The sequence below is a fragment of the Monosiga brevicollis genome, genomic scaffold, assembly GCF_000002865.3.
Source record: "Monosiga brevicollis MX1 MONBRscaffold_37 genomic scaffold, whole genome shotgun sequence".
NCBI classification, from domain to species: Eukaryota; class Choanoflagellata; order Craspedida; family Salpingoecidae; genus Monosiga; species Monosiga brevicollis.
The window spans coordinates 302,089-325,216 of record NW_001865074.1 but is presented as its reverse complement, the minus strand read 5'-3'; the positions used below and the strand labels follow the sequence as shown (position 1 = coordinate 325,216).

Genomic DNA, 23,128 nt, shown 5'->3' with positions numbered 1-23,128 from the left:
AGAGAGGAACAAGGGAACAGCAGGAGCAGGAGGAGGAGGGGGAGAGGAGGGAGGAATGCCGTGTGTGCCCAACAGGCGCGTGGAAGCCAAGACGATGGTCCCTCTCTCTCTCTCTCTCTTTGGTTGTCATGCACAATTACACAATATCTGTCCCCCCATCTCTCTTTGGTACGTCTCTCTGTCTCTCTCTGTCTCTCTTCTCTCTGTCTCTCTTCTCTCTGTCTCTCTTCTCTCTGTCTCTCTTCTCTCTGTCTCTCTTCTCTCTGTCTCTCTTCTCTCTGTCTCTCTTCTCTCTGTCTCTCTTCTCTCTGTCTCTCTTCTCTCTGTCTCTCTTCTCTCTTCTCTTTGTCTCTCTGTCTCTCTTCTTCTCTGTCTCTCTTCTCTTCTTCTCTGTCTCTCTTCTCTCTGTCTCTCTTCTTCTCTGTCTCTCTTCTCTTCTTCTCTGTCTCTCTTCTCTTCTTCTCTGTCTCTCTTCTCTCTGTCTCTCTTCTCTCTGTCTCTCTTCTTCTCTGTCTCTCTTCTCTCGCAGTGTCCCTTCATCGCCGGTAGGGGGACGATGACCCTGACCAAGTTTGGGTGTTGCGGGGCCTGGTGTTGGGGGAGGGGGAAAAGGCAAACGAACAAGGCTCACTCACCACAAGGATAAGATGATCAAGGAGACTTGGGAAGTCAACGGGTCATCAGAAGTGAGGCGAGTTCGGAAGAAACCAACGATGGGTAACGCAAGGAAGGAGAAATGTTGTAACATTGACTCCCCTACCAAACGGGCGGGGGTAGAGGGTTGGGGTCAGTGTTCGTGTCTGAGTGAGGGTGTGTCGGTGTGCCGCACGACGCCTGGCTTGATACGAATCCTGCGGAACCAGTCAGGACTGGTTTCCAAAGAGTCGACTTCAGTCAGGCTCGGGCTGCCGTTTGATCAACTGCGGAGAAAGAAAATTAACATCAAAGGTGTTAGGAGTTGGTCGTCAAGGACGATGTGGGCATGGTTGTGCGGTCGGGTGAATCAAGCACGGCAATTGGTGCTGCACGGTTCTGGTTTTTGCTCGGGGATGGTGGTGTCGCCCGAATGGCTGTTGTCATCGCCAGTGCTAGTGCAGCAACGAATCGGAGAGGGGGTTGGGGATGCTCACTGCAATTTGCCAAAGGGGCGCGTTGGGAGCAACAACACGGTGTTGGGTTATATCGTGCCTTGCCTTGCGATGAGTGAAGCAAGATCAGGTTCATTTCTTGGTCAAGGGCCATGGCTGCATCTGATGGGACGACGGGCAAGCGGGTCACACATGAACAAAGATAGAGGACGCAACGATCAAAGCCATAATGTTATGGAAATCCGACCTCACCCATACGTGCTCCGGGCGCTGACCGTCTCTGGGGTGTGCTGCTCGGGGAGTGTCTCTACTCGTCGCTTTTGGGAATCAGCAGAAAGCACGCAAGCCTCGGGCGCCGCGGGGTTGGGAATGCAGGGCTGGCAGCTGGGCCTATTATCAGGAAGGCGCACGGACAATTGCAAGGGAGCGTCCGAATTTCTTGGCCGAGCACATTTGTCAGGTGTGACCCCAGTTTCTATTAAATCAATTGCCTACCGGGCTCAACCGTCTGATAGCACCAACACCCATACACGCACAGCAACACACAGACACACGGGGCAAGACCACACGGACAGGTGCACGCCAGACAGGTTGGCAAAGGGAGGTAGACAGAAGTACCAATAGCGACCAAGCGACTGTTAGGCGAGAAGAACCGCGCGCAAGCATCTGTTGAACAAACTCGTAATGAATACCTTCAAGCAAATCACAAAAAAAAGAAAAAAAAAAAGAAAAAAAAAGAAATAACAAGGACACTAGTAGAAAAGACAAGTGGCATGTCACGACAGATCGCAAGAAGCTAGACGCTAGGCGCGTCGAAAGTACGTGTGGCAGCACACAAAGTTGTAAGGGGAAGATCAGGGGTGCGCAAAAAAAAAGCACAAATGATGACAGACGAGGGCGCAGAAGCACCCGGCGCACGAGTGTAAAGGGCACCGCGTTCCATGAACCATCTTCTGGCAAGCAGAGAATACCACGTCGACAACATCACAACCGCTATGGCGGCTTGCAGGAATGCTAGGCCATTTCCAGGGCTGGGTAGATGTTGTTGAGTTCGGCCAGGCGGGTGAAAAAAGGAATCAAATCCCTGAGTGCCGTGTCTTCCGGATTGTCGAACCAGGATTCAATGGGCACGGCGTTCTGCGGGTGGAATAAATAGGAACTGGGCGCGTTGTCCACAATGATGCATTGGTCCACATTGCGCCCTAACCGACTCAAATCCTAGAGCACGACCCAATAACCACGGGCACAATCACACGTAGATGCAGAGGTAGTGCACAATGGAGAAGATGAGAGGCCATGGGCCAAGAGGAGCCAAGAATCTGCGTTTGTGTTGCGTGAACGTGTCAAGGGGTGGGTTGGCGGGGAGGAAGCATGAAGCGAACCTTGATGTAGGAATTTTCATGGAAGACGCAGTGCTGACGGAAGAGTCGATGCTGAATAAATCCTTGCGGATCCAGACGATCTGAGACGGGGCTTGCATACTGGGGGCAGCATCAAGAAGACCAAACAGCAAAACACACATGATTGAGCCGGCAAGACGTGGGAAAGATGTCATCTCAAAGCGCAAGGCCAGACGACTGAGGATTCAAGTTGCACCTTGGGCAGACTGGCGGTGAAGAGCACAACTTCAAAAAGTTTGCCCGTGGCCTCGAGAAACTCATCGACAAAGGGGCGCTTCAGCACGTAGACATTGTGCGTGGTGCCGTCAATCTCGATGGGCAGGATAAAGTCGGCATTGGGAACGGGCTAAGCTCGGCCAAGCGTGTGTACAGGATGGATGATGGATGAGGAGGCGAACATCAAAAAGGGGGGGGGGGGGGTGTGAACGATTAAGCGCGCCGTCTTTTTTCGGCTAGCACGGGCAGGGTGTGAACCAACTTTGAAGGACGAGTGCACAAGAGTTTCATCGAGATCAAGGACCAAGCACTTGCGGCCTTTCATGGAAGACAGGGGTGCAGGGAGGAGGTTAAAGCCTGGATCGGGTTGCTACACGGCACGCGGTGAAAAAAGTAGGCAATGGCAGAGGACAGGCGGGTGAGAGGGAGCCGCCATCGAGAGTCAAGTCGCCGGTATGGTGTTGCTGGTATGAGACCGATTCCCAAATTGGCACGAGCTTGCAAGGCGGGCGCAGGTATGAAACTGACCGGGCCATAGAGAGGGGTGGGGTTGGCAGCTTGGGCCTGAGTTTGGCGTGTGTGAGTGACGACTTGCTCGGGCTTGCGACCCGTACAACAGCAAAGACTCCGCTGCCACCAGGACTGTGCAGGTTCATCTGTAGCAAGAAGCAAGGTTTTTGTTCGTTTTGTCGGGTGGAAGGACGTGAGCGGGCGGTGATGAGGGCATGCAGATAGCCAAGCGGCAAACCCAAGGATCAACTCATATCAACAAGGCGAGCCAACATGTGTGTTGGATTGGGGGACGCACCAGACACGTAGCTTCCGCTCTCGTCGACCTGGGTGATGATGCCCCTGGTGGACATGTCGGCGACGGCGGCGGCGCCCGCCCGGTGAAGCGGAAGCGAGAGGGTGGGGGCCAACCGAGGGCGAGGCTGTCGCAAGTGGCGCGAGGCAATGGGAGCAAACGCGCGAGACCAGGCGCCGACCCACGCGAGTGACATGGAACGTGCCGCTTTGAACAAATGTGTCGGGCGCTGGTCTGCCCGATTCCAAAATCGACCAAGACCAAGCGTGCGACGCGCCCGCACAAAAGGCACGACCAGAGTCGCGGGTACCGTGTCCAACAAGAAGAAGGAGAAGGAGAAGGAGAGGTGGTGACACCTGATCTCTGGCGAGTAGCGCTTGACGTTTCGAGGAGAGACGAGGGCGACAAGAGGGCGACAAGGAAGGAAAGCAACGGGGTGCGCCAAGGCTCTGGCCAATGGCAACCAGACTTTGGGGAAAGCGGGAGAGAAGTGGGAGAAGGAAACTGGTCCAACTCGCCGGCGTCAAGTTCCGAACAAATATATGCTATGCACACCGACGGCGCGTGTCAATCCATTCAAGAGGTCAAGAGCAGCGGCGGGCGCGCAACTGCGCGCTTGGGGGCGGAACACACACGTAGATAGCACGCACGCCAACGTACCACGTCGCGCACTCGATCACGGTGCTCAATGGGGGAGGAGACGGGCGGTGCAATCAAGAGGAGGAAACGGCAACAAGAACAAGACGGGACTGAAAGAAGACCAAGAGCTGGTGCAAATCTTGCGCCGGCTGCCCTTTCAACCCCGCTCACCCTCTCTTGAAATGAAGTAAAGGAAGAGAGAGAGATGAGAGAGAGAGAGAGAGAGAGAGAGAGAGAGAGAGAGAGAGAGAGAGAGAGAGAGAGAGAGAGAGAGACAGAGAGAGAGACAGAGAGAGAGACACAGAGAGAGAGACAGAGAGAGAGAGAGAGAGAGAGAGAGAGAGAGAGAGAGAGAGAGAGAGAGAGAGATCCATGAAATTTTGCAGTGTGATGTGGTGTGAGGGTGTGTGTGTGCTGAGTCATCGTTGCGGGATCGACCGGATCGAGGACAAGGAGCAGTGGGGTCGACATTGTTGTGGAAGGCTGGCAGGCACGGAGGGTCTTACGATCGTGGGATGATGATGGTGATAATGATGATGACGCGTCTGCCCGTGCATCGGGGTCGACGTGGGCTGCTGCCACAGGCCACCCGCTGCCATATTATGCTATTTAATCCTTCTTCCCCCCTCCCCCCCACATGACCTTTTGTCTCTCTCAATCTCGGTCCATTAACCCCCACATCTCTGCTTTTGCTTTACATTCCCACAGACTATAACCACAGACACGATTCCATCTCTCAATCCGCATGCCAACACATCCCTATCTCTTCTCATCGCCCCCCCAGTCTCCTAGTATCCCACAGTCTTCACTGCTACTTGATCCAGCCCAAAGGGGGCCCAACTGGCCCGTGCGACACCTCTCTCTCTCTATATATCTCTCTGCGCGCTACTCCTCTCTTCGATCTGCTCTTGTGCTCTCCCTCCCTCTTCGTCTCCCTCTCCGTCTCGGTCTCTGTCTCTCTGTCTCTCTGTCTCTCTCTCTGTCTCTCTGTTTCTCCGTCTCTCTGTTTCTCCGTCTGTCTGTTTCTCTGTCTCTCTGTCTCTCTGTCTCACTCCGTCTCTCTGTCTCTCAGAAAAGGAGCGAGACACTGACACCTCTCTCGATCTGGGCGCTACTCCTCCTCCTCTCAAACGGCGCGCCCCGCTCTTCAATCCGCTCTCTCTCTCTCCTCTCTCTCCACTCTCTCCTCTCTCTCTGCTCTCTCTCTCTCTCCTCCGATTTGGGCGCTCATTTCTTCAACGCGCAGACCTGTCCCACTTGCTCTGTCTTGGACCTGTTGGATCGCTGCAGTCGTGACTGGGTGCCTCTTGCTTGAGCACGAGTCCTTGCATTTGCCTTCTGCCCAACAGCACAATGGGCGACATGGTCGGCGACGACCCGCGTGTCGCCTTTGTGGCCAACCCCGATGGGACTCCCCCCTTTCTACTCGTGACCCTTCTCCTGACCCTCACGGTACAGCTCGCACCCGGCCCGCCTCCCCAGCTCGTCTCCATCAACTCTCCCACCCCTTCCCACGCAGCCATGGGCAACTGCAGCTGCCACTGACGTCCCACTGTCCTCCGCCCACGCCCCCCTTTGCCTCCCTCCCCTTTCGTTCGGCATGCTTCCAATCCACATGCCACAGATCTTGCCCAGCCTGGTGGAAGTAGTCAGCCCCGTCCGCTTTGGCAAGATCCTGGCCGTTGCTGCAGTGCCCACCCTTCTATTGACCACCAACGAGACGAGCTGGCCCCTCAATCTAATCGCGCTGGGCTTCCTCCTCGTTGCCGTCCTGGGTCAGCTCTCGCGCCCCAACCTAAAAGACCGAGCAACCCTGGCTACGGCCACATGGCTCGGACAATATCGTGGCCTCGTCATTCTGATGACGGTGGCTGCCATCCTGGCCATTGATACCCCGGCCATGCCTCGGATGTATGCCAAGACCGCCGTCGAACACCTCTCCCTCATGGACCTCGGAACCGCTGGCATCATCATGGCCTCGGCCTTGACCCATCGGCCCCGTCCTTTTGCACGCGTGGCCCCCAAGGCCCTTCTCTGCCTTGTTCTGGGTCTCGGACGTACCCTCTCCGTTGCCCTCCTCGGCTACCAGCACCCGGTCGATGAATACGGCCTGCACTGGAACTTTTTCCTCACCATCGCCGCCGTCCTCCTCCTCACCCGATCCCTGCGTGGTACCCCGCTCGAAGCCCTCGCTGCTATGTTTCTTGTCGGTGTCTACGAATGGTGGCTGCAATGCATGCAAGGCCGTGACCTCATGCTACACGCCTCGCGCGAGGGCTGGCTGCTAGCCAACCGCGAAGGCCTGGCCAGCATCATCCCCATGTGGGCCCTCTATACCATCGTGGCCTTTCTGCATCGTCACGGGGTTTCTGGCTTGGCCCGCGGCGCGGCACTCTCATTTCTTCTCATCTTTGCAGCCTCCTGCGCCAGCACCTTGTCATTTGTGCCCTCGCGACGACTGGTACGCGCTGCCGCGCGCACGCCATCTCTGTTGTAGCAGCCCATGCCCCATCCCTCGCCCGTGCATTTGCTTGTTCTCAATCTCACCTCCAACGCATCACCTGTCGCTTAATCGTGGTCAGGGCAATGCCGCCTACACCCTGTGCAGCCTTGCTCTAGGCTTGAGCATGATGCTGGTTCTCATCTGGCTCCAGGTATGTCCGTACGGTCCGACCTGCTTACCTGCTTACAGCAATCCGTGTAGTGCCTCATATCCTGTCACTCGGCCTCCCTTCCAGTCGCGCGGGTGGATCTCGCACACGCTGCACATTCTCGGTCGTGCCCTTTTGCCAATTTTTCTGGTAGCCAATCTTGCGACTGGGGCCGTCAACATGTTCAGCCAGCCGCAATCCTACACCGACCCAACCGCACAGGCGGTCATTTATGGCTACCTTGTAACCCTGGGTGTGGTGGCACACTTTCTGTACGCCGGTTGAAGGCGGGCCCTGATCAACTTGTAATCGAACCTGACTTGTTCACCTTTTTGAATTGCTCAACTTGCCCATGCGTACGCTTCATCGGTCTCAGCCACATTCCGTGCAGCTTCACAAAACGTGCTCAATTGGGCTTTCCGGCTAGCAAACTGCCATAGCCCATGCACAGCAATCATGGCACACGGCCAAACGGACCCGCGTGCCCGCACACAAAGATGGTCAGGGCATCGCTGCGCTTACAGCGAGGTCCAGAATTCTTCGGTCGCCACCTCCGATGCCAAAAGGCGCTCGACAAAAGCGACATTGACGCGCATGCCTTCGAGCATTTGCTGGATACCACGCTCCACGCCGCGCACGGGGTGGGCGCCAAAAAAGTTGGCCACCTCCTCGACGCGCTCTACAATAGGTTGGTGATAGCAGTGAGCGAGGCCGTGGTTCGACATGGGGCCGACGCAAATGGGACTTTGGGGCAGGCAGCCAAACGTACCACGCGAGTTGAAGCCACGGCAACTGTAGACAATGACCGCATGCATCAATGATTGGTTGGCCTGGGCCAGCTTCTCCCGCAGACGCTCAAAATTCTCTTGAAAGTAAGTCCAGGCCAAGACCTGGCCTTCGTGCGATGAACTCGCCACTATCAAGCCAATGCATCCAAACCAAAAATCAGCGTCGAGCGTCGAGCGGTCGAAGAGCCCCAGAACCATGCCAGAGGCGCGACTGGGACGCAACCTGCACAAACAAACACAAACACAGACACAAACACAACCAACAAAAAGCAGTCCAAGTGGGAGAAAGCAAACATGAATTCCTGGACGTACCGCTGTTGATGGGGTAGAAAAAGTCCTGCAGCTTGACCTTTGTTGTGGTCCAGTCGAGAGTGCGACGCTTGAGTGCCTGGGTTGGTGCAAAGCCAATGGCGTGCAATACTTGGACGCGCTGCGCGTTGGTCTCGCTGCGTTCGTACAGACTCATGAGCTGGTCGTACGTAGTAGCGTCACCATTCTTGAGCACCATGGAGTACAGCGACACGCGGTAATCGGGAGGGCACTCGGAGGTACCAAGGTCCTCCAAAACAGCCTCAAATTTGCGGCGTGCCGTTGCCAAGATGTCCTCAGAACGCGAAAACTTGGCCAGCAGCTCTACCAGACGCGTGCGCTTGGCGCGCGTCAGCGCCGACTCGCCAGGGGTCGTGTCCCAACCCACGGTGGCAAAAGCACGATCAACCATGTCCGATGCCATGGCGCGCATCTTTTGCTCCATCATCTCGTGGTCACGCAGCACCTTGTGCATGGCCATGAGGACGGTGGAGAGGGCGTCCCAAACGACGGCATCGTCCTCGTTGGAGTAGGCCTTGAGCAGGCGGAAAATGCTGGGGATAGCGGCGTAGTTGCTCTGCACCAGGCTGTGATAGTCCAGCAGAAGACCGACACGATCGGCCACGTTGAGCGCCTTGCTGCTGACGGCCTCGAGCAGGCCCTTGAAAGAAGTATCGTCGTACAAGACACGCATAGGGGTGGTGTGATTGGCATTCACCTTGACCCAGTCGGTAACGGCAGCACCCTCGATGATAAATGACTCTTCGGCCGAAGTCATCATGAGTAGCGTGGGCTCTTCGCGTGATGCACTGCGTACAAACACCGGCAATTGCCAAGTCTTTTGCTCCTCAGGCTTGACCTCGGAGCCATCAGCCAGGAACCAAGTCTGACGAAGAGTGAGCTTGACCTTGCCACCCTCCTCGCTTCGCGCCACGCGCAACAATGGGAAGCCCATCTGCTCGGTCCATGATGCAGCCAGTGCACTGCCCAAACCGGGTAAGAAAGAAGGCAAATAAGTGGACCAACGATAAGAAGGGGCATGTGTGAGTTGGGTAAGCAAAGCAAAGGCGGTGGCATTGGTGAAAGAATCACCAATGCCACACACACACACACACACACACACACACACACACACACACACACACACACACACACAAAGAAAGTATACTCATGAAACGTTGCATCAGTGTCGGCAGCTACGCACTTGATGTCCTTGCCACAAGCTTCGCTCCAGGCTGCCCAAAGGTCCGAGCCTTCCGTGTTGCCGTACTGATGGCGTTTGAAGTAGATTTGCAGTCCCTTTTGGAAGGCCTCCTCTCCAATGACGGCCGCAATCATGCGCACCACGGTGGCACCCTTGCAATATGAAATGGCATCAAACACCTGTTGCGACGTGCCCCACGTTCGTCCAATTAGCACCTGCAACGCCCCAGAGAGGTTGGTCGGGAAAAACACATGTATCCGGTCACAAACCTCTTCGACCTCCTTGGCCTCTTGAATGGGCACCTGGATAGGATGGCTGGAACGCAGGGAATCGAGGCGCAAGGCAGCACCCATGTCGTGGCTGATAAAGTGCTCCCAGAGCTTCCACTCGGGGTGCAGCTGGTGTGCGGCCCAGGTCTGCGGACACGAGACAGAACAAAACGGTCGGTGGCAATGAGCTGCCCCAAGCACACGGTCATGGTTGATCTGCGTCATGGCAAGATAATGGCTGACAGTCTCGTCAAGATGAATGCGGGACGTGTGTGCTCTGCCAATCTTACCTGCATGAAGCAGGCAAAGGACTCATTGAGCCAGAGGCCAGACCACCAGGCCATGGTCACCAGATTTCCGAACCACTGGTGCGCCAGCTCGTGGGTCACGACTGTGCAGACGCGGATGAGCTGGCCAATGGTCGCCGTGGGAGGGTCAATGAGCAAGTCCACTTCACGATAGGTAACCAGGCCCCAGTTTTCCATGGCACCGGCCGCAAAGTCTTGACACAAAAATGGAGCGGAGCATAGTCGGCACACGGTGAGTACAAACACCACGGATGGCCAGCAGATGCCTGGTACAGAGCATGCGCACCAGGAATGGCAATCATGTCCAGCTTGGGAAGAGGGTAGGGCTGGCCAAAGTAATCGTCATAAATGTCCAGCGTGCGGCACGCCGTGTCCAAAGCAAAGTCAAGGCGCCCAGCTTGTCCTGGCGTGGCAAAGCAGCGAATCGGCACGCCATGCTTTGTAACGCCCTAAGAAGTGCCAAGCGATTAAAAGGCTGGTCAGTGTGGTGCACGGCTTGAAAGTTAAGAGGACCTCCTCGGCCTCAATGAGCCGAGGCAAATGGAAGCGAGGGGCTTTCGTATTAGGGGGGGGGCCACATTGAGACATACGGCAACACAGTCCAGCTCGCCAACAACAAACGCGATGAGATACGTGCTCATCTTGACGGTGGGCATAAAGACCACGCGGCGCTTGCCGTTGGAAAGAGTAATGTTGGAGGCTTCAGGCATGTTGCTGATGGCAGTGAGGTGCTGGTCGACCACCAAGGTAATTTCAAAGATGGCCTTGGCGGCGGGCTCGTCCCAGCAGGGGAAGGCACGGCGTGCGTCAATGCTCTATACGCAGGAGACACGCAAACACAGCCCAAGTGAGCCATGGCTGTGTCGAAGGCTCGGCTCGTCCATGCATGGTCAAGTGCCGTGCCCTTCTCGAGCCAGCCGCAGCGGGTGCGTTCAAGTGTCAACCCCACCCTTCCCCCGCCCCGCCCCGCCCCGCCTTGCAAACCTCGAATTGAGTGGTGGCCATGATCTTCGAGTTTCCATTGATGTCCTTGTAGCTGGAGCGGTAGAATCCTGCCATTTGGTCATTGAGGATGCCGTCAAAGGCAATGTGGATCTCGGCTTCACCCGGGGACAGCGTCTCGGCAAACTGGAGGGTCAGGATCTCCTTGGCCAGGTTGATGGAGAACTCGGGCACCTCAATCTTCTTGCCCCCTTGCACCACATGAGCTGTCTTGATGCTGAGCTCGCGCGCGTGGAGCTGAACAGAGGAGGCGGCCTCATTGACGGTCGTGTGGAGCACAACCTGCATACATACCCCACCAGCCATCCCAGAGCAGAATGGCGTGTAAGAACGAAACATCAAGCTTCTTCAAACCCAACGCCAAGAACGACTGGACCGACAGGGTGCCAAAAGACTGCGGGCGATGCAAGAGGAAAGACCGAGCGCGCCACGGTACAGGGCCAGCGTTCACATTACCTTGCCTCCAAAAGTAAAGTTGACGAGGTCCGGGGAGAGCTCCACGTTGTAGCGGACCGGGGTGAGCTGCTGTGGCAACAGCACGCGATTCTCGTGGACCACCATGGTGGCGGGAGGCTGAAGGGCAGAGGCAAAGAAAGACCACGAGAGCAAAGACGATCAAGAGGCCTATCACATGCGATCCAACCGCGTCATGAATGCATTCAACCCAAAGCAGAGGCAGGCAGGCAGGCAGGTTAAAACGTCGCCACTGCCACTTTCAGCAACAAACACACACTGAACCGCAAACGGAGTTTTTTGAAAGCAATGAGCGCGCAACAAAAAAGAGCGAGAGAGAGAAAATGGAAAATGTCACACAGAGTTGCTTTCGTTCTTGTGATGATGCTTGACACTCTCTCTGTCAGTCTCGCTCTCTGACTCTCTCTGACTCTCTGTGTCTCACTGTCACTCTCTGTCTCACTCTCTCACTCTCTCTCGCTCTCGTTCTGTTTGTCGTTGGTGGTGGAAGATGGAAGAGGTGATGGCACGGGACATTGGGCCAAGAAGCCAACGCAAGGGCTGGACAGGGGGACACATGATTCGATTGTAAAATGAAGGCAAGGACCGGCAATCTCAGTGCTTGGCACAGGAGCAGTCCAGTTTACTCGCTCGTTCCGCGAAAATTTCCGTTCACCGGGAATGCAAAGTCCGTTATGGAGGCTTTGCCAGCATAGGACCTTTGACTTGTTGCTTGCTGGAGACCAGTGAGCGGGGCATGCCGATTCACACAAACATGGGCATAAACAGGTTTCGACGCCATAGCACGGGCAATCCCTGGGTGCCTCTGTAGCACCTTGTGCAGCCGCGCCCGGCGAGATGAGCTGAGGCATAGACGGTTGACGACACTAATGCTTGCGGGTTACGGTGGTCCAGCCATCAGAATCTTCATTGCCGCTCGAGGTGCCATCCTCGTCCATGCGCTCCGCCCGGGCGCTGGTGGGTGCGGGGTTGGCAGGCACCAGCGACGGCGCGGGGCCTTGATCCTCATCATCATCCAGGTCCGTGGTGCCTTGCATCATAGAGACTTGGTTACGGTTCAGCTCGGGCGCGGGACGGTGGCTCTCCAGCACATTTTGGTCACCCGCCTGAAAAGCGCGGAAAAGGGTGCACAGCACGTTGGCAATCTAAGGAACAACAGTGCATCAAGGAGATGAGCCTGTGACGAGAGGCTAAGCGGCCAGGGCGAGAGACGAGCAAGACGAACCTCGACAGCTACACCATCACTGCACACAACTGAGAACTCGTTACGCAAAATCTCGCAAATATACTCGTCAACTTCCTCGGCCGTGGGGGGGTCTGAACGAGCCAGCGCGAGGCGTCATCACAACGAGACGCACCGATGAGCAGGGATCAAAGCGGGACATCTCAAGACGTGGCACAGGGGTCGTAAGCGTTGCAAGTGGGGGACACACGGAGGCATTGAAGCACGCACCGTCGGGGATTTCGCAGATCCAATCAGCGGTGACCGTGCAGAGCCATTCAGCCTTATCCCTGGTTTCCTCGCCACCAGCCTCGTTATCAACGAGCACTTTGAGCGTTTGCCAGCTCAACAGGGTACGCTTGACCGCATTCTGCCAAGCCTGAACCAGCTCAGCCGGCGCCTCGGCTGCACTCATGGTCGCGGACCGGTCACAAGAAGCGATGCTGTCTCGCTGATCTGGCGTGTGTGTGCGTGCTCTGGAGGCCAAAGACGCGAAGAGGGAGAGAGAGAGAGGAGGTCGAAAAAGTCTGACAAGCGACCATGTGGTGAAGGGATGAAGATTGCTTTCGTTCGTTCTTTCTTTCGATGAGCTTTTCTTCTTCTTTGGATGATGATGAAGAGAAGACCTGTATCCTCTCTCTCTTTGAAGCAGGTTTTGGTCGTTCCCATGGTTCCCCAATCATGATGCAGCCTTCAGCAAGGACGAGGGCAGAAGCATGTGACAAGAGCCGGTAAATTATTGTCTCTCTTCCCCAACGAGTTGCGTTTATCAACTCGTAAGAGGCTCAAGGGGAGGCATCGCACACAAATGGCACAGCCATGTGGCGATACGACCACCATCGAGCAACCGGCACACATGCACACAAACAAAAGCTATCGAAAAAAAAAGGCAAAAGAAAGAAAAAAAAAGACACGGAATAAATGGCCAACCGACGGTCAATTCAACAACATCGGGAGACCCAATTGTTCACGCTCCAGGCGCCAATCCCAGCCGTGCAAAGCATGCGGGGTATCGGACGAGCCAGACTTTTGAGAAAAGCGGCAAGGGACGATTTACTCGTCAGCCTCCTCCTCCTCAGCCTCGTCGGAGATGTTGAACCAGCTGAGCTTGTAGGTGGAGGCGTTGACGGCGACCACACGGAAAGCATCACGGAGCTGCATCTTCTTCAAGAACTTCTTCGTCAGGTACTTGAGGTAACTATCGTATTATAGTCAGTTGCAACCATGAGACCGATGAGAGCACGGTGCGATGGCACAAATGCATTGATGGTCAGAACAGGCTTCCATGAGAGAAAACCTACCGCTTGGGGAAGGGAGCCTCAGTGGTGACGGTGATGGCGGAAGCGGTGCGGGTCAGGTCGACAACACCCTGAAGACCACCAGTCTTGCCGTTGACCTTGATGCGGTCCTGCAAGAACTTCTCCTGCGATATGGTTCAAGTCCCCCCGTGAGTTTTGCGTGCGTGAACCTTAAGGCAATGGCAAAAGCGGCAAGACGTACGAAAGCAGCCAGATCGATGATGCCCTCCTCGGTGGCGACCTCGCAGTCAATGGTGAACTGCTTCTTCTGGTTCTTGACCTACAGTCCCGCCCACCACGTTTGCAATGGTATGCGTGCGTATGTGTTGGAGAGGTCGCGTGATGGATCCACGACGAGCCACCGCCACAGCACAAAGAGGGAAGGGCGGGAAGGAAAAAAAACGATGCAAGAGATGGGAAAAAAAAGTTGCCATGAGCTGAACGGCAAAGCCATCGTAAAGAACGGCCTACCATTCGAGCCCTTGCATTCACTGCCCGCCCGTGTTCGGCGACACGACGGGACAGTCCCGTGTGCACCAAACACTTACGGATTTCTTGGTGGCAGGCATGATGGCGGTGCTGAGTTGAGAAATTGGCAGCGCAACTTCAACACAGCGATCGCAAATGGAAAAGTGCCACTTGCCAGTCACCGTGACCGACAAGAGAGGCTCGCCCAATGGTACCAACGCGGGTGCAAATCTGTATAGTTTCACAGCTAAAAATATGGTTTTGACCAATTGTTCTTTTGCAACGTCTGCCATGCGCTTCTAACCCAACGAACGGTACGTTTTGACCCCCCATAGTTTTGCTGACAAATGGCGCCCCAGTGACCATCTGACATTAATATCTGACAATAAAAATCTGACAATAAAAGGCCGTGTTGTTGTGTTGACTCGTAAAGGATGACCGACTGAATGACTCAAAGAGTCTTCCTTGCGCTTTTTGCTTGCGTGTTGTTGTCACACAAAACAAAACAGCGAGGTCCTACAGGTTTTGACGGCACGTCATCCGATGGCGCGCTTGAGCCCTAGAGACGAGAAGGCGTTCTCCCCGAAGCGACTGTGACTGACTGACTGACTGACTGACTGACTGACTGTGATTGACTGACTGACTGAACAAGCTTACGGACGGCCGGGATCTGCAAAGCTGGCTGGGCCTCATGCGACTACCACCACGACGCCCTCGCCTCGGCCCTCGGCCCTCGACGCTGCACCGTTTCGTTGAGACTGGTTTGGCACATGACCATGTGTGTGTCCATGGGAGGAACAGCCTTTTTGTCCAGCCTCTTTGTTTGCTGACTCTTTCGTGTTATCGTCAAAAACTCTCTCTTTCTCAAACTCTCTCTCTCTCAAACTCTCTCAAACTCTCCTCTCTCTCTCTCTCTCTCATTCCTTTGTTCTCTCTGTCACAAGCAGTCCTCGCATTAGCGGTAAGGAGCTGGGTGTACGAGTGTATTGGTAACTGTAAGTAAGGGGGCGTAAGGTTTTAATGACATTGTATTTTTCTGTTGAGATCTTCCCTTACCGCGAGGGCTTGAACGCCCTTCCCTTCCCTTCCCCTCCCCTCCCCTCCTCGTGATCGGCCCTCGCTGCACTGTGCAGTGTCGTGTTTGGGGCTCGCTCCGTTCTTCGTGCTGCATTTTCTCCTCTACTTTCTGTCGTTCTTTTTTTCTGACCTTTGATTGGGACTCGTTGACAAGGCCCAAGCCCTCGGGTGGCGCTCGATCCAGGATCCTTGCTGCACATTGTCAGGATGCGGTGGTCCACAGGCCTCTTGTTTTTGATCGCCTGCGCCTGGATGGCGGGGTGCCAGGCCAGCAACGATGCCGATCCACTTGCCTATTCTTACCTTGAAGATCCCGAGTCCATTTCGGGTACTTGTGATGACGGTACGTTGCCTCACCACGGTTCACGGCCCGCCTCGCTCGCGAGCAGCAACCTATACGCAACAAACTTGTCTCACTCAGGAGGCGTGTCGATCCCAATGTCAACCGACCCTTAGAATCAAACCTCTACTTTTGCTTCGATCAAAACACCGTTTACACCACCAGGTACGTGCTGCGTCTCTGACTTGGCCGGTCCCTCGCCCATTTCTTGCCACAGCTCATATCCACGGACCCGGCCGGGCCTGACCGTGCTGCGCTGCACAGCTGCGATGCAAGTAGCCTCAGTCAAGCTACTCGAGCCTCCAGCAACTTCATGTGCACCGGCGGCGCCATCGACTACTCCCCTGGTGACACCCCCTTCCCGGGTTGCACCGGCGATCGCGAATGCAGCGCCGGCCTGTACTGTAGCGATACCTGTCAATTGGGCCTCTGCGGTTACGGCGTACCCGAGGGCACGACCCCCGACACTGCCAGCGGTGTTTCTGGTTACTGCCAGCCCTGTGCCCTCCTACCCTTTGACGACCGCTTCGCCAACTGCCACCTCAACCCCGTCTCCCCCTTGTTTGCGGGCAGCATTGAATCCGCCACCGGTCGCCCGGTCGATGTCGTCTTTACCCCCGTCGAAAATGACGGTGAAACTGGCGTCAACCTCACCAATCCCGCCCGCCTGCACCAAGCCGTCGATACGGATGAACTAGTCTCCCCGCAGCGTAATGATGTACTGTACATTGATTCACTCTCCGAGGTGTACCAGGGCAGTACCTACATCAACAGCTACGCAGTGCAGGTCGATCAAGCCTTCAACACCCGGGCCTTGTATATCGGCCTAGGCGTTAGCCTGACGTTGAACAACCCTCTGTACATTTGGCCCGCCGACACACAGCGCCTCTGCGTCGCCGGAGAAATGGTCGGCTATACCGACGAACAGGGCCAGGCCAGTTGCTTCCGAAACTGCCCCGACCGCTGCCTCTCCTGCGCCATGTCCGAGAACAGCGACTTTGCACCTTTCTACTTTGCTGCCCGTGGCCGAGGAATCGCCAGTAGCACCATCGCCCCCGTCACCGCCCCTGTCAGCAACAAACAAGGTTGCTTTGCCAAGTGCGCCGACATTAACGCTGCCCCCGGCACTGCCCATGGCTGCTTTGGGTTTCAGTTTGACACCAGCACCCTCAGCTGCCGCATCTTCACGTCTTACGCCCCAGACCTCGACACCGAGGCGACCAATGTCGCCGACACAACTGAGGTGTACCTTCGCCAGGGTTGCCGCACCTGCAACCCCGGTACCGTCTGGAACAAGTATGCCAACGCCTGCGAATACAACTCGGTGCCCCCAACCCCCATCCACGTCTCAGACGCCAACGACGAAGCCTACATTACCGAAGAGTACCTCGTCTCCACTGCCACCACCACCGCCGAGCGCATCCTCTTTACCAACTATGTCCAAGTGCGCGACCCTGATGTAGCGGTCTTCTCCGTCTACCCACAAGGCCAGGTGGGTAGTCCCTCGCCGCTCACCATCCTCACTAGCCCCGTCGCCGACGCCGTCGGCATTGTTCGCATTGATGTCCTTCTTCCGGCCAAATCGACCACCGAACGCGCCACGGCGGTCACCACCTACCTGCCTGGTAGCAACTACGCCCTCGTTCTCGCAGTCGATGATGGATTTGCCTCGTGTGTTGTGGACGGCAGCCCCCTTGTCGGTGGCTGCACGACACAGATCGACCTTCTTCTTTTCGTGCCCTCGCTCGATTGCCCAGCCTCGGCCCTCGAATACAGCAACCCCCGTGAGGCCGTCGAGTTTGCCTTTCCTGACACTGATGGCGACGGTATCGCCGATACTGTCACCGTGCAAGGACTTGACGATGATGTTGACGCCGCGCTTGACGCAGAATACACCGACGACGCCTTCTTCGGTGTCAGCACTGGCGTTGTCAGCCTTGAACCCCGTCAAGAACCATACACCTTTGCCTATATGTGGACCCACGCTGCCCTCCGCGGCGAGCTCCGCTGTGAGCGTTCTTTTACCGTCCTACAGGGCTTCTCCATGGGTTCCTCAGTCATCGATCACCTCGAGCGCGCTCGTGCCCAATACGACATCTTCCTGGCCCCTGCCACCCTAAGCTCAATCACGCCAGATCTCCCTGAGTTTAATGCCACCCTGATTCAAAACTCTACCCTCAACTTTGGCGTCGTCAACGATCTCAACACGGACATTGGCAACATTCCCTTCTCCCTCGAGGTTTCGCCCAACAACACTGAAATCACCGTCACATGGCAATTGGAATGGTGCACCGAGTCGGCTGCTGCCAATCCGACGTACATTGACGCTGGCATTACCACGCTCACCCTCAACCTCATTGACGGGGTCATGAACGTTGGCAACGGCACTCTCTGGAGCACGGCCGATGGTGCTTGCATCCACAGCGCGGGTGAATTACCCATTCAGCTGCCGGACGACATTTTCGATGACGGCGTTACCCTCTACTCTGTTGGCGTCACGGCCATCAACTTTTTTATCCAGTCCAGCGTAGACCTGCTTGATGATGGCGCCACGACTTACAAGGCCGGTGCTGACAACCGACTCATCTTCGTCTTTAATGACCCCACTTTTGCATCGCGAATGACCAACGTCGATAGCACGGCACCACGCATCATCGATTGCCCGCAAACCAGCGAAATTCTCCAATATATTCGCGAAACATTCAACCTGGAGAGCAACCAGGACGCCACCCTTCCGCTCGGCACCGACAGTGTGTTTGTGACCTGGGAAGTACCCATTGCCGTCGACAATGTCGACCTGGATACCGAGGCCATTCCCGATGAGAATCAGCCCGAGCCCAACTCTACCCTCACCGTCTATGGGTCACCATACTTTGTGCGCTACACGGCCACGGACGCAAGCGGTAATGAAGCCGAGGCGGCATGTGTCTTTGAGGTATGCGCTTCAACCACAATCCAAGTGTGCTCTGTTTAACGCGTTGGCACCTTGGCCCATTCCCTCCGCCCATCTCACTGACCATGCGGCGCGCTCTTGCGCTGACCCATGCTTGTCTAGATTCCCATTGACCAGTTTGATTCGCCACAGACGACCGTTGCGCTGGAGCAACAGGTGCTGCACACCACCAATTTGCCCGTGAGCCTTTCATCGGGGCTGCTCGACCTGAAGACAAAGACCTTCACCCTCCTGGACACGCCCATCGACCCGTTGACCGCCTCTGTCAATCAGATGACCAATCTCCTCACCTTGACAGCTCTCAAGTCTGCGCTCATCCATGGCATCCACATTCGTTCGCGGGAGGATGCCTACAAAATGCAGTTCTACGTCGAGCTCGCCATTGACGAGTATGCCAACAAGCGTGTCTATTTGGATGATGCACAGGACGAGGGAAACCGTTACCTGCGAGACACGGACATTCCTGCCGTCGTGGAAATCATGTTCTCCGGTATCCAGGAGCCCACCAATGGTGACGAAGCCCCCTATCTGGAGGATCGCTGGTATAAGCTTGAGAGCGCCGTGGTGAGCTACAACGCCATCGACAATACAGAAGTCTTCAGCGGCTACAGCCCCAGCTTCGATGTCGACTTTGTCTTCTCGTCCGTCTCGCTGCGCGTACGCTATCCTAAGACCCGCGAGGTGACTCTCGCCACGATTGATGCGCATTTCAAGCTTGAATTCATTTACACGCTCCACGCGGACGACAACGACAACGCCGAGCTCTTAGAAATCGTCGACTTTGACCCGAATCCCCCGGTCATTTCCAGCACCGACCTTGCATCCGGAGAAGCGATACTCGTGACAGATCCAGAAAAGCCGTACGCTACCTTTACATACCATATCACGACCACGACCAACGACAAAACGACAATCCTGTTGAACGGCAAGCGCGTCGAGGTTGTGGACGCTTCAGCCTTGAGCAATATTGTGATTAGCCCTGAAAATGGCACAGAACTTGAAATCGATGACGACGGCCACACCATCACAGTCACTGCCACAGATGATGACCTCAACTTTGCCACGGCCTCGTATATTTTCAACGTGGTGGACATTGAGCCGCCTCGCTTTGTACCTGGTTGCCCCCGCAGTGTGAGCAAGGTCGTGCCGGCCACGGCAACAAATGGTGAAGCAGAATTTGCCGAGAACGAGGTGTCTCCTTTGGAGAGTGAAATCTTCGACAACGATGAGGTCGAGGATGTCACTGTTTTGTATTACAGCCAGTCCTACTCGTACCTCGAGTCAGGCGCGAACGTGACCACCATTGCCATGGATGATCATGACAATCAGGCCACATGCGTGGTCTTCATCTACGTGACAGATGAAACCCCGCCACAGATCACGTGTCCCACAGCGACCATCTCGCAGCTTACCACTGATGCATCTGTCACAGTGGATTTGGAGAGAGAGGTTACAGTCTCCGATAACTCGGGTGAGAGCATCGAGCTCGTTTTCAACGTGACTAGCTTTGAGTTTGCCGCCGATACTGAGACCTGGGTTCAGGTTTCTGGCACTGATAGCTCAGGCAATGCTGCCACCCCTTGCGTGTTGGTGGTATTGGTGGAGGGAGTGGCCGGTGCGGGCGCCAACGCGGCGCAATCAGCTGCTTCGGGCACGTCGTCGGTGATTGTGGGCGCTGCTTCCGGTGCGGGTGCTCTCATTATCATTTTAGCCATCATCGTTCTGTACGCCATGCGATCTCGTGCCAACCAGGCGGCCGACTTTCACGCCCTCAAAGCGCGCCTCGAGCAGGATTCAAACATGCAGCTTTCCAAGGAGCCGCGCGAGCTTAATCGCGAGTGGCTCATTGTCCTCAGTGAGCTGGGTCAAGGCGCCTTTGGCATCGTCTATGAGGCCTCTCTCAGTGAGCCCAAGGCCCCAGAAATCCAGGTTGCCGCCAAATCCCTCCGCAAAGACGCTCTGGACAACGAGCGGGAGGAACTGCTTGAGGAGGCCTTGGTCATGGCACAGATGGAGCATGCCAATGTGGTGGGCCTCATTGGCGTCATCACCAAGGGCCGCCCCATCTACGTGGTCCTGGAGCACATGCGTAACGGGTCTCTGAAGGACTACGTGAAGAACAAGACGTGTACACCGGCCCAGCAAGTGGCTTGGAGCCGCCAGGTGGCCAGCGGCATGGCCCACATCCACTCGCTCGGTTTTATTCACCGCGATCTGGCCGTAAGTGTTGTTGTGGTTGTGGTTGTTATTGTTATTGTTGTTGTTGTTGTTGTTGTTGTTGTTGTTGTTGTTGTTGTTGTTGTTGTTGTTGTTTGTTCGTTTGTTTGTTTTCGTTGACTCGGCTGTGTTTTGGCCATCCTTCGTTCGTTCATCGCTCATTTCATCATTGGATGGTCGGGTACATACTGGGGATTTGATTGTGGGCTAGGCGCGCAACGTGCTGTTGTCGGCATCGCTGACGGCCAAGGTGGCCGATTTTGGTTTGGCCCGTGAGAGCACGGATGATGCCTACTATCGCTCGCGGGGTGGCAATGTACCTGTGCGCTGGACCGCCCCCGAGTCGCTCAATCAAAATCTGTTCAGCGAGAAGAGCGATGTGTGGGCCTTTGGTGTGCTGATGTATGAGGTGTATACCAAGGCGGCTATGCCATATACCGGTTGGAACAACCAACGCGTGTGGATCGAGGTGACCAACGGTGCGTGTCTTTTGTCATCTGGCAAAATGTTTTGATTGCGTTGCCACTTCACATCTTGATGCGTGACATCGAGTACTCATGGGCGATTGTGATTGTGGCTGCGTTCAGGTTATCGACTCGAGTGTCCGCCTGATTGTCCCAGCGATGTGTACAAAGTCATGTACGCGTGCTGGGCGCTCACGCGCGAAGATCGGCCAACGTTTAGCGAGTTGGAACAGCGCCTCGGGGAGATTGACGTCGCGGAAGAGGGAGGCGCTGGTGCAGCTTCGGCTGCATCCCCGGCTGCGTCCGCTACCAAGACGGCGGTGGCCAACTCCTATGTGGACGTACGATTTGACAAGAACCAGGAGAAGGGAGGTAGCAGCAATCCTGCCAACGACTATCTGGAAGTGCAAAATTCAGCAGAAATGCCCAACCAGTATGAGGATGTATTGGATGGCGCCAGCTCGACACGTGTGGCCACGTCGAGCGACGTGGGAGCCCGGGTCACTGTGACGGGCTACGGCACGGGCATGTTGCGATTCTATGGGCCCCATCACGTGAAGCGTCACTTGCGTTGTGGTGTACACCTCGATCAGCCCCTGGGCAACAACAATGGTGTCGTGGGTGGTCATACCTATTTCAACTGCCCCGATAAGCATGGTGTTTTGGTGGTGCCGTCCAAGGTGTTTGTGCTTCTAACCGAGGAAGGTGACAACGCGTACGAGTACTCAATGTCCGTGAGTACCAATGGGCGGCCCTCGCTGGCGCCACCCGCGCCCGCCGACGGCGTCTACGAGGAGCCCGTGCCCGTCAATGGCGTCGCCTATGATGTTCCAGGTCAAGGCCAGCAGGTTGTGCAGGGCAGTCGCACTGCTGGCACCAGTGCTTATGAGCTTGTGGACCAGGATCCCAAGAACATGTACGAGCAGCCTGTGCCCATCAGTGCGCAGGCCAGCCCCAAGGTTTGTCGACCCAGATTGTGCTCTTGAATTGTTGTTATGAGGAACTCAGGGGCAATGGAGAAAAGGAGCGGTTTTTTTTTTGTTTTTTGTTTTTGTTTTTGTTTTTCAGAATAGAGGATGCCTCGACTCACCATGCACCCTCGTGTCGCTTTGGTGGGTGTATCCACAGCTGAATCAAAGTGAGTACGAGTACTCGGCTGGCAGCAACTTGAATGTGTCCGACAACGCCTATGAATATTCGAGCGCCCCGAACCTGAACGCGACCACGGAGACGGAATATGAATATTCAGAAGCGCCGTCGACCCTGCACAAGCGACCCTCCGAAGTCTTTGAAGGCTTCAGCCACACCGCCCTGTAACCCCCCTCCTTTTGGTTTCCTCTTTCCTATATGTGTCCCAAATCCCGTCAAAAGTGCTGACATTCTCTGCTAGGCCCAACACACACACACACGCATTGAAGAACAAAGGCGTGTCTTGTTTCCTTTTGTTTCCCTTAATTTCCTTTTATTTTCTTGTGTGTGGTTTTGGGCTTGAGAGGATTTTGTCCTACCCACCCACACACCCTCTTTTCGCTTGATGGGAAACGCGGATGATGATGACGACGGGTTCCAGTCACACGCCCTTGATCGCCGTGGGCGTTGGCGTCGTCGCGTCGTCGTCGTCGTCACGATCGCATAGCCTGATAGAGCCAAGTCATTGGTGACTGAGCGACGCTAGTCGGTGCGGTGATGGCTTGCATTGAACAAGCGTGTTGGTCCAAGCAGCAACTACGAATGAATAAACGCCATCGTAGAGTGGGAGGCGGCGAAACGAGAAAAGGGTCCAAGCTCCACTCAGCCCAAACCAATGGACGTTCGAGCAGGGAGGGCTTGATCTCCCGTCCGTCTGTCGATACATAGTGCAAAGAATCAAACCCCATCCAACCACAGCCGTCCCACCCTCAGCATTTGCATGAGTGCATCGACAGAAAGAGTCAAG

General features: G+C 55.6%; 5 protein-coding genes across 5 annotated transcripts; 2 read left to right on the top strand and 3 right to left on the bottom strand.

Moving 5' to 3' along the window:
• Positions 1 to 128: 128 nt before the first annotated feature.
• Positions 129 to 916, top strand: MONBRDRAFT_29708 (uncharacterized protein; the record flags this gene model as incomplete). The annotated part of the gene is made up of 3 exons (XM_001750165.1): positions 129 to 545; positions 780 to 810; positions 864 to 916. The coding sequence occupies 3 exons, from the start codon at positions 129 to 131 to the stop codon at positions 914 to 916; spliced, it is 501 nt and encodes a 166-aa protein (XP_001750217.1).
• A 1,186-nt stretch (positions 917 to 2,102) lies between these two features.
• On the bottom strand, positions 2,103 to 4,294 carry MONBRDRAFT_34461 (uncharacterized protein; the record flags this gene model as incomplete). Its single annotated transcript, XM_001750122.1, has 6 exons — positions 4,170 to 4,294; positions 3,513 to 4,054; positions 3,233 to 3,360; positions 2,685 to 2,834; positions 2,471 to 2,569; positions 2,103 to 2,306 (listed from the first exon to the last, which is right to left on the bottom strand). The coding sequence occupies exons 2-6, from the start codon at positions 3,703 to 3,705 to the stop codon at positions 2,103 to 2,105; spliced, it is 774 nt and encodes a 257-aa protein (XP_001750174.1). The 5' UTR covers positions 3,706 to 4,054; positions 4,170 to 4,294.
• A 2,212-nt stretch (positions 4,295 to 6,506) lies between these two features.
• On the bottom strand, positions 6,507 to 12,790 carry MONBRDRAFT_34460 (uncharacterized protein; the record flags this gene model as incomplete). The annotated part of the gene is made up of 16 exons (XM_001750121.1): positions 6,507 to 6,695; positions 6,908 to 6,999; positions 7,115 to 7,170; positions 7,322 to 7,478; positions 7,569 to 7,715; positions 7,900 to 8,851; positions 8,890 to 9,315; positions 9,370 to 9,516; positions 9,660 to 9,871; positions 9,964 to 10,126; positions 10,268 to 10,492; positions 10,662 to 10,961; positions 11,136 to 11,252; positions 12,038 to 12,298; positions 12,379 to 12,470; positions 12,607 to 12,790. The coding sequence occupies 16 exons, from the start codon at positions 12,788 to 12,790 to the stop codon at positions 6,507 to 6,509; spliced, it is 3,720 nt and encodes a 1,239-aa protein (XP_001750173.1).
• A 305-nt stretch (positions 12,791 to 13,095) lies between these two features.
• On the bottom strand, positions 13,096 to 14,293 carry MONBRDRAFT_34459 (uncharacterized protein). The gene is made up of 4 exons (XM_001750120.1): positions 14,222 to 14,293; positions 13,876 to 13,953; positions 13,677 to 13,798; positions 13,096 to 13,573 (listed from the first exon to the last, which is right to left on the bottom strand). The coding sequence occupies exons 1-4, from the start codon at positions 14,240 to 14,242 to the stop codon at positions 13,429 to 13,431; spliced, it is 366 nt and encodes a 121-aa protein (XP_001750172.1). The 5' UTR covers positions 14,243 to 14,293; the 3' UTR covers positions 13,096 to 13,428.
• A 1,132-nt stretch (positions 14,294 to 15,425) lies between these two features.
• Positions 15,426 to 22,509, top strand: MONBRDRAFT_29704 (uncharacterized protein; the record flags this gene model as incomplete). The annotated part of the gene is made up of 7 exons (XM_001750164.1): positions 15,426 to 15,561; positions 15,675 to 15,723; positions 15,823 to 18,493; positions 18,614 to 20,731; positions 20,940 to 21,207; positions 21,316 to 22,151; positions 22,321 to 22,509. 7 exons carry the CDS (start codon positions 15,426 to 15,428, stop codon positions 22,507 to 22,509), a joined length of 6,267 nt encoding a protein of 2,088 aa, XP_001750216.1.
• Between the last annotated feature and the right edge of the window lie 619 nt (positions 22,510 to 23,128).